Source organism: Alligator sinensis, unplaced genomic scaffold, assembly GCF_000455745.1.
Source record: "Alligator sinensis unplaced genomic scaffold, ASM45574v1 scaffold546_1, whole genome shotgun sequence".
NCBI classification, from domain to species: Eukaryota; Metazoa; Chordata; order Crocodylia; family Alligatoridae; genus Alligator; species Alligator sinensis.
The window spans coordinates 2,130,827-2,141,068 of NW_005842061.1; the positions used below are offsets into that span (position 1 = coordinate 2,130,827).

The 10,242-nt window shown below is 43.5% G+C and overlaps 1 protein-coding gene across 1 annotated transcript in view; it reads right to left on the reverse strand.

Moving 5' to 3' along the window:
• Positions 1-625: 625 nt before the first annotated feature.
• HK1 (hexokinase 1) overlaps positions 626-10,242 on the reverse strand; it is a 132,289-nt gene continuing 122,672 nt past the window's right edge. The window contains exons 17-19 of the mRNA XM_006023136.3: positions 6,795-6,950; positions 4,027-4,260; positions 626-2,446 (exon numbers count right to left, since the gene is read on the reverse strand). Of these exons, the coding sequence (XP_006023198.2) occupies positions 2,302-2,446; positions 4,027-4,260; positions 6,795-6,950 (535 nt within the window). The 3' untranslated portion in view covers positions 626-2,301. The remainder of the gene's footprint in view (positions 2,447-4,026; positions 4,261-6,794; positions 6,951-10,242) is intronic.

Sequence of the window (10,242 nt, forward strand, 5' to 3'; positions counted from 1 at the left end):
CTGAAATGACAGAAAATGTAACTTACACCCAAAGTCCCAACAAAATCAATCCCCCCCACAAAAACCTCTGCTCAGAACAGAAAACTTTTCACTTTATTTTGGCCACCATTTGAGGTCTAAGATGTTCATCTGAGCCTTGGCAGGCTAAAAAAATATGCAGAGATTATAAATCAGTTTCAATCAGTGACACAAATGGTAGACCTGCAAGAGCACATTAGTGCATGAAAAAGGGCATTCAACATGCACATGAAGGCATCACATATGCATGCCAGTGGAGGGATGTGTAATTACCCCACATAGGTAGACGTGCAAATGCCAGCTAGTATGCCAGACAAGGAAGCTGCAGGTTCGGTAGGTGCATACACAGATTTGCTGATGCAACTATCATACCATGGCTGCATGTCTGACCAAGTGTGCATCCATCCACCCAGGTTTGCTTTGGTACAGTAGGCCAACCTTTGTCACGCTGGCAGACTCCTTCTGAGTAAAGCATTATAAGCCTGGGAAAAAACACAAACTGATACCATTGAGATAAGGCATTAGCTTTAACAAAACAGCAGAGTTTTCCAAAGTGCTGAGCCACCATCCAACAGAACCTCCTCCAGAAAGAATCACTAGACACCAATTAACACACATCAAAAAAGGTTTAATATTTTCACAAATACCACTTACCACTAGTATCTTTGCTACTAGTGTGCAAATTAAAAAGACTTCCTACCTTTGCAAAACCAGATAGGCATGCAATTTTCAGGTAGACACACACTTAAAGCTGCAATTACTGTTTGTAACTCACATGTTACCTTACAACATTCAATCACAGTGCACCATAATGCATACTAAAATGTTATCAACAGCTAGGGCAATCCAAATCTTGGGGGCAAGGTGGAGATGGGAGAGAAGAAACCTGCAAATCTGTTTCCTGCAAGAAAAAGAAAGGACAGAGCAAGCAGAGACCCCCATTTTTACTAGAAAATGAGGAATTAAAAACAGACGGTTCTCTTAATTTCTGCAAATCAAAAAATGGGGGGCTTGCAAAAGTTATTACACACAGACTGTTTTAACTGCTTCTCAGTTTAAATAATATACCTGCTATGCAATTATAATGATGGAATAATCAATTTGACACAGAAGAGGACCACAATCACACATAATTGGTGGTGTTCCTTAAGTCCCTGGAATAGCTGGGTCAGCTTTTGGTTTTTAGTTTGTTTGGTTTACGCACATGGGTCCTCAAAGACAAAACAAAAGCCAGGCCCTGGTATCTTCCTAGGATCATCTGCTGAGTATTCACGTTCTGAGTAGCTCTTTAATTGCATTTAATTAGGCAAACTTTTTAAAGCTAATTACTGTAAAGTGAGAAACAGAAGTTTACACTTTTGACAGATATTTGGTTCAGCCTGTTCAGCTGCCAATTCAACAAACTAGCAGGAACAACAAACCAGCTGTATTAACAAGAGAGAATAGAAAGTATTTTTATAAGAAACACTGGACTGAAGAATACAACAAAGTCTGAATAAGGACCACAAATCTACAGATTTCCCACATCCAGAGATTTGGATTACCCCAATCAATCACTTGGTTTTATTTGTAAAGATTTTCTTATTTAAAACAAAAACATATTTTATACTTGGTAACACAACACTATTCACAGAAGCAATGGGAAATACCAGTGAGACCAGATTTGTGGGACAAAGCTGTTTACTTTTACCTGACAAACAAATCAAGGAGGCAAATAAGTCAGTCCTACTATAGAGTTACGTGAACACACAGTGCTGATACACTGTAAGATTTCCATGGTCATTTAAAATGGAACAACAGGTGGCAGAAATGCAGGCGGGAATTGTTACTTCCACTTCTATAAGCATAAACACCTTGGTTTCATGTTCAGCACATTCGCATGCATTTAACATGGAGGTGGTATCTGCTCTAAGAGAATACATTTCATATGGAGTAACAGCAGCTCTCAATGTATACCATTTGGCTGTAATTTTAAACAATAATTTTTGACAGCTGCATAAATTATAAACCAATTTTTAGTGACCTATAGATGGGGGAATGTGCCAACAAGATGAAAAAGAAACATGCAGATTGGGAGGCCAGGGATGAGAGATATTATCACCAGCACACACACTATTTTGTATCCTATGCATGTCATTTACTTGTATTTTTCAATAAAGCAGTAGAATCTGGGGGGGGGGGGGGGGGGGGGGTTGTTTTTTTTCTTTAACCAGTTCAGACTACAGAGTCACTGCTTTATAAGAAAGTGCTCAAAAGGCAGAATTGGGACCAGTGTTGTGGAGCTTAGTTTTGTTCAGCGTCACGAAGTCGGCATCCCACAGCAGTAATGAGAGCTGCCCCTTTCCCACTGCCGTCTTCCGAAAGCAGGAACGTCACATCGCACTTTGGAGCCAGATCCTTTACTGTTTGGTGCATTACCTTTGAAAAGCTGCAGAGGAAAGAAATGGGGCTGTAAGCATAACCCAGCACCATCTGTAGGCCCAGCATCTGTACAGGACTCTGCCCTGAGCGCTATTTGGGGCCAACAAGATTCAGAACACTGGCTAAACCCACATAGAGACAAAGAATGATGCTGGGGGATGCAGGTGGTTTGCAGATGTAGTAACGGTGATACTCATTACAAGCAAAGCAGCCAAAGTGGTAACTAACTTGCTCCCACCCCCTTGGCTTCCCATCTGCTCCTCCCTTTAGGGGCAGAAAAGGAGGATAGCTGCCGCAACCTGCTACTTCTGAGGTATAGGGAGGACATTGGTTCTTGTTCTTTCTTTCCTTCCTACTGCCACTAACACAAGATTGAGCCCTGAGGGTGCCTGATTCTTCTTCTCAAAGACTCTGGGAGGCCTATGGCACAGCTTCCTTGATCCCTGCAACTGCTGAAGAGTCGTCTTTGCTACCTGGGCTGCTTGCTCCTGCCCCTGCTGCTCTTCTCTTTGATGACAGAACAGGATTATGGGAAGGGGATTCTAGGAGACTAAAAAACAGTCCAGTTCTAGAGCCTAACTTACTTATTGTCCAACTTAAGCACGTGTACAACAATGGGTTGGGAATGCACTGGCTTTTACTGTTATGTCTGTTTTAGAAAGTCTAAATATACTGAACTTTCTGGTCACCAACAGCTTCTCAAAACTCACAACATTTTCTAACACAATTCAGCTTCTAGAAATCTGAAGTGACTTATTCTACACTAAGCTTCTCAATCCATCACCTCCAAATGCTTTTCCTAATACACAGAGTAGATTTACAGGGCTCTGTTTTCAGCCTGTGTCCTACACAGGACCCATGCTTGTAATCTTTCAGGCACCCAGCATGTCTCCAATATCAAATAACTACTTAAAGACTCCATCTATGGAGCAAGGACTTTCTTTTCATAACATATGTGTGTACAGAAAACATGCACAACAGGGCTCCAGTCCCCGAGCGGAATTTAGACATTATGCAATACAACATTGAATTAATAGCAACAGCGAATAGTTCAGCAATCTGCGGCAGCATATGGGGCAGCAGCTGCAGCCAGGCCACCAGTAGTGGCAGCCAGACCAGCAGTATGGCAGCTGCTATGTTTGCACCTCTCCCTACCCCACCCCCACCCCACTCCCAGGGTCGATGCTAGGGAGTGGCATCCTGGTTGCCTCCCCTTAAGTTACATTCCTGCTCACTCTTACACGCAAACTTCCTCCAAAGAAACATTATCAAAACTTGGATGCAAAGTTCTGTCATTTCCTTTCAGGAGCCAGGAAAGTGTTACTTTGGTGCCCAAGTTATGGCCTCATTTCCCTCTTATACTTCTGTTCTCAGACGAACATTGCTTTGGTTTGCAATACTGCTGCTAGCTATTTGTACTTCATTGTTCCTATTACATTTTCTCAATTTTCCTTGTGTCTTTGTTTTTTGAGTGGTTTCCACTTGCTATTAACTGAAAGAGACTGGTATCTGATGCTTCAAAGAAAACCAAACCTACAGCAACATACAGCTTAATGCAAACAATTATGGAAAAAACCAAATACTTACTGCGGATGTAGTTTATACAGAGTCCCATCTACACCGACAGTTATTTCCAGGTGTTCTAATCCTCTGTTCTCCCTTATTTTATCTACAACAGCAGCCATTCCCGCTCCACACAACTGAGCTGCTCTTCGTGATACTGCCCCACACACTGTCTTTACAATTATACTGTCATCACAGGTACTGTTCAGGCCAAGCTGCTGAAGGATTGCTCGTACCTGAAGCAAAGCTAACCTGTCACTGCAAAGGAAGAAGAACAAGGTTTTTGACCAGATCCCTGAAAAAGACTTTAAAGAACATTGTATTTTTTATATTAATTTGTAGTTTTCAGAATGGTATTTATCAGTCTCACAACCACAGTGGTATGTCTTGCAAGTGTTCAATGAGATAAACAAGTGAGCATTCAGGTGTGTGACTCCCACTTGTGAGCTCATTTCTTGCTGCAGTCTAGTATGAATAACTACAGGAAAAATGTCAAGCACAGCAGACAAGGTTCTTTGGGTAAATGTGATATCTTTTATTAGACCAATTAAATAGTTGGAAAAATTGTTCATTACAATCTTTTGGGCACAAACACCCTTTTTCAGGCATAGGGAGAATCTGCTGGTGTTTGTGTTCTCCTAGATCCCCCCCGGCCCAGCAGATAAGTCTGTGGGAAAGAGGGGGAAGGGGGGGGCAGATCAAGGCACAGGGAGAAAAAATTATTTGGGGGTGCACCTCCCCAGCAGGTAAGTCCCACCCGGCTGGGGCCCGACTCAATTTACCCCTGCTCCTGCCTCTGCGGCACTGTCTCACCATGGAGGCCTCAATCTAGCCCCTGCCCCTTCCCTCCCCCAAAGACTGACCTGCCAGGCTGGGGCGCACACATGCATGCACACGTGCACTCAGCCCCCGCACCCTCAGATCAACTCCAAGAGACTCCGAGATCTATCGGTGGATCAAGATCCACTGGTTAGTGACCACTGTCCTAGATGGACCAGAAGCCAATACGCAAAATTCAATTCTGTAAAAATGCAAATGCAAGGCAGTGAGGATCAGATGCAATGGGAGACAACAGATGCGAGTCAGCTAGGTGGGGTGGGGAAGAAACTTGACCCCTATATTGACTGCTTCAGAGATAGAATGAGCAATGAAATAATCAACACATGCTAAAACAATACTGCAGAAGCTTACGCTGGCTGTAAATTCAACAATCTGAATTTTTTTCAGTTCTCTTTCCTTATAATTTGCTATTAAAAGGTTTTCCCAAGAAACTAGTTTTTCATAAAAAATTTATAAAATTTCAGTGTTTTTCCATGAAGCACCAACTGCTCCACGAACTCTCCAAGAAGCTGGTGGAATTAAACCACCAAGATCTCTTGGTGGTTTAATTCCACCAGCTTCTTGGAGAGTTCCACTACCAGGCTTGTGAACGCTGAGATGGTGGGGTGGACAGAACGTCCCACAGGAGCGCAAGGGGGCTCTCCCGCATGTTTGGCAGCAGACCCAGAAGTGAACCAGAAATACTTCTGCTCCACTTCCGGGTCCTCCGTGAAGCATGCAAGAGATCTCCTGCCCCCCAGCTCGGCAACTGGTGCCTCCTGGGTCTAGGGGGGGCACCTGGGGTCCTCCTATGGCTGATCAGTCCACTTCCCATACTTCCGGATCTGTCACCGGGGGGGCAGGGGAGGGTCCAAACTCAGCCCCTGCCAAGGAGAGCCCCGCACAGCCCTGTCTGAAGCCTACCCCGCCCCAAGCAGAACCGAGGAACACATGCCCCCCGTGCCCTCTTAGGGTCAAGCAGCAGTGGAAGCCACCTCCCCCCACCACGAGCCATGGCTCTGACCCTACCCCACCTAGGCATCACCTGCCCCTGCCCCCTCCCTCACTGTGGGGGGCATTGATCCGTCTCCCCCATACCCCTTCCCTCCCCCCTCACCAGACTTAGCAGCTGGAGGCAACTCTCCACCACACCAGACTTAGCAGCTGCCTGAGTGCTGCGCTGCAGCTGTGCACAGCACAAGCATTTATCGGCCAAATTATCGGCCCCATCAGGCCAATATCCAATACAGACAGTTTTCTTTATATCGGTACCAATCTGATATCAGACTGATATATTGGTGCATGTCTAATAAAAAGAAAAACCTTAGAGCTTGTCAGTTAAGCCCCAATCCTGCAAACAATCACATACATCTAACTTTACTCATAGGTTATATGCCACGGAATTCAAGGAGTATACTGGCTTGCTTAAGTTTAAGCAGATACATAAACACTTGAAGGAGTGATGCTTTACAGCTTACAAATTAACATGTGATTCAGTAAGAAATAACTGCTGAACATTTGCTCAGATGTATGCAAATAAGGCACAAATGGTATGATCCACTGAAGTTTAATTCTAGAAAAAAAAAAGTTGCCAATATTCATAATTCTTTATGCAACAATCACAATATAGACACTGTCCAGTGAGAAGCAAACAGGATAAGAAACAGTGTTCTAAAACGGATCAGCAACCAACAGCCCATGAAGCCACTGAATCTAGCCCATGGTGCTAGAGGCTTCACCCACATCATAAGGCAACCAGGCGGTAGGGAAAAGTGGCAGCAGGCAGATGCTAGTACCAACCCTCTTTGGACCCAAGGTCATGCTGGCCCACCATGGAAAAAAAAAAAAAAAAAAAAAAAAAAAACACACACTGCTGACCACGGTTTTAAAATGTTTCTTCCCCGACACTATCACTATTAATGAGACAAGGACTATTTCAACTAAAGCAAGGCTATATCTTTTATCACTCTTACCTCTCAATCTGTGAAAGGAACTTCGTTTCAAAGATACTTCTGGTCTTCAGTGTCTCTGAAATTTGACCTCTAAACAAGAATCCTCTTTTAGTGAAATCAATCAAAATATTGCGAACAATCTCTCCAAGGTACATTCCACTGATCATTTTCTCATACCTGGAATTAGAGAGAATGTTACAATTCAGAAGGATGGGTAATTTTATATACATATACACCACACACACAGAACCTAGTTTATCAGACCCATGCTATTATGTTTATTCTAAGTCCCCTTCTTGAGCTAAGCATTAAAAGAAAAAGAAAAATCACCAGAATATTTAATAGTCACCTATCAAGTCTGATGCACTTTGTAATATGAATATTGATCTACAAGTATCTATTCCTCCTTCACCATACTATGTATCCATCCATGGATAGTTGCTGTCCAGAGTAACTGAAGGTCTCTGGAAAGAAGAGCTGCACTGTGATACAGAAGGACTATATTCTCTAAGCCTCTCTAGGTCAGGCCTTTGGAATTTATGCAAATCATGGAAAAACTTGCTTCTGTAGAACTGAGCTTGCTAACTCTTTCAGAAGTTTAAATTGGAGTTTTAGAACATTAAATAGAGTTGTCTTAAATACTGGCAAGTTATATGGACACCATGCAGCATCAGCCAGTGAAGCTCTGTTTCCATAGATGTACACAAGAAACAAAGTATTGTATAACTCCCTGAAAAGTGCATGAGCAATAGTAAGAGCTATGTTTACAGGCATCTGGACGACTCTCGGCCCTTACTCAGTGGGTTTAGGAGTGAACTAGTTAGGAAACAGGCTCACGCTGTTATAATGCATCACTGAACAGCTGATTTCAACGCCTTGGTTGTACTCAATCTTTTGCATGTGTCCAGCTGTGAAGGAAATACAAACAGACTAAATGCATAAAAAAAATCCATCCTGAGCCCAACACTGTATGCTAGGACCTGAAGTTTCTCATGGGCATGTCTCTAAGTGAAGACTAAGGAGGCCACAATCTGTTCCATTTTACCCATATCCTCTCTACTAATATCCGAGTTGTTTGTAATGAACAACTCTGACAGACCTTGAAAAGGAAAAGCCAAATCTGTGACTCTTTTGGTATCAACGGATCCTCTTAAATTGGGCATACATGCAGCTAGGGCAGGGTCTGGTGAAATTCAGCTCGTGCTGCTGAAAGAACCAGCTGAAGAAATCTTGGAGTCAGTGGCAATAACATTTACAAAATGATGAATGAATGATACGTAAGGTCCCTGTAGACTGCGGACAGGCTAACACAGTGCTCATCTTTAAAAAGGGAGAAAGGGCAGGCACAGGGAATTGTAGACTGGTCAGTCTGATTTCAATACCTGAGAAGTTACTGGAGCAAATGTAAAAAGTCAATTTGTAAACATGATCTGGAGAAGGAAAGGGGTGATTACGACATGATTTTTAAGAACCAAATCATGACAAAGCAATTTGATTTCCTACTTTGATAAGATAACAGATTTGGTGGATGGAGGACATAATATACTTGGACTTTAGTAAGGCTTTTGATACAGTCCCTCCTGGCTTTCTTATAAATAAACTGCATCTATTGTTAGGTAGCTACATAATTGGCTAAATAACCACAAGCAGGGAGTAACAACTATAAATGGATCAGCATCAGAACTGCAAGCTTCAAGGTCGTTTCCAAAGGGGTCTGTTCTGGGTCTAATGTTGCCTAACAATTTTATTAACACTTTGGATGCAGGAACAGAGAACATCTGGATCAAGTCTTCAAACTCTTGGGAGGATAGAATTATAATTCAAAAGGATCTTCAGAAGGTAAAAGAACTGGTCAGTAGAAAACAAAATGAAATCCAACAAAGGTGCTACATCTAAAGAAAAGCCAAATGCACAAATACTGAATCAGAGACATACCAAGCAAGGTTTGCACCCTGTGGGAAGGGGTCACTGAGAGCTGGAAGGGACAGGGATTCCAGAGGAGTGGGAGATAAGAGGAACAAGAGTCTTACCTATGCTAGTAACTCCAAAACCATCCCCTGCTGCTGCATGGTCTGCCTGCTCTAGCTGTTGCTACTACAGAAGTAGCATCGTGTCTATGCACTTGGAGGCTACTACAAAAGCAATGCTGCGGGGCTGCTTCTCCTGCTAGAGCACAGACTCTACAGGGTTGTGGGCACAATTCCAGTTCCCCTACTAATTTGGGACCCTGGGCTCACCTCCCTCCCCGCACGACATTACGTCATTATACTGAATGGGAAAGGGAGATGCTAGACAATAAAAGATCTGAGTTTTGGCAGTTCTCAGGCACACACAAAAGTCAACAAGTTGATGCAACTACCCAAAAAGTAAATCTGATTTCAGGTTGCTTTACCAGAAGCATAGCATATAAGACACAGAAGATGGTACCATTACTCAATCCTGGGTAAGCCACAGCCAGTGTACTGTGTGCAGTCATGGGCTCCACAATTGAAGAAGGATGTGGAGAAACTGGAGAGGATCCAGAGGTGAGCAACAAAGATGATAAAGGATTTGGAATGCAGCCATACAGAGAAAGGTTGAAAAAACTAGTTGTTTCATTTGGCAAAAAGGCAATTAAGGGGGACCATAAAAGCAGTTTTCAAATATCTGAAAGGCTTCCATAAAGGAGAATGATTGTAGAACACAAAAAATGGGTTTAAGCTGCAGCAAAACAGATCTAAATGAAATCTCAGCAGAATAACGGAACAAGCTGCTCAGGGAAGTCACGGAATCTCCTTTGCTGGATATTTTCAAGAAAAGGCTGGACTGATATCTGTCTGTGATAATATAGGCTACATCAGATGACACTTGAGAACCCTTCCAACTTTGGGCTTCTACACAGCCACTGGCAGGAATATTTGAACACTCGTGGTGCACGGGCCAGGTCCCGGAGGACTGGAAAAGGGCCAATATGGTCCCCATTTTCAAGAAGGGGAGGAAGGAGGACCCAGGCAACTATAGGCCACTCAGTCTCACCTCCATCCTAGGCAAAGTCTTCAAAAAAATTATCAAGGCTCACATTTGCAAGAGCCCGGCAGGACAAATTATGCTGAGGGGAAACCAGCACGGGTTCGTAGCAGGCAGATCATACCTGACTCATCTAGTCTCTTTTTATGACCAGGTTACAAAATGCCTGAACGCGGGAGTAGGGGTTGATGTTGTATACTTAGACTTCAGGAAGGCCTTTGATACGGTATCCCACCCCATACTGGTGAACAAGTTAAGAGGCTGTGACTTGGATGACTACACAGTCCGGTGGGTGGCGAATTGGCTAGAGGGTCGCACCCAGAGAGTTGTAGTGGATGGGTCAGTATCGACCTGGAAGGGTGTGGGCAGTGGGGTCCCGCAGGGCTCGGTCCTTGGACCGATATTCTTCAATATCTTCATCAGCGACTTGGATGAGGGAGTGAAGTGTACTCTGTCCAAGTTT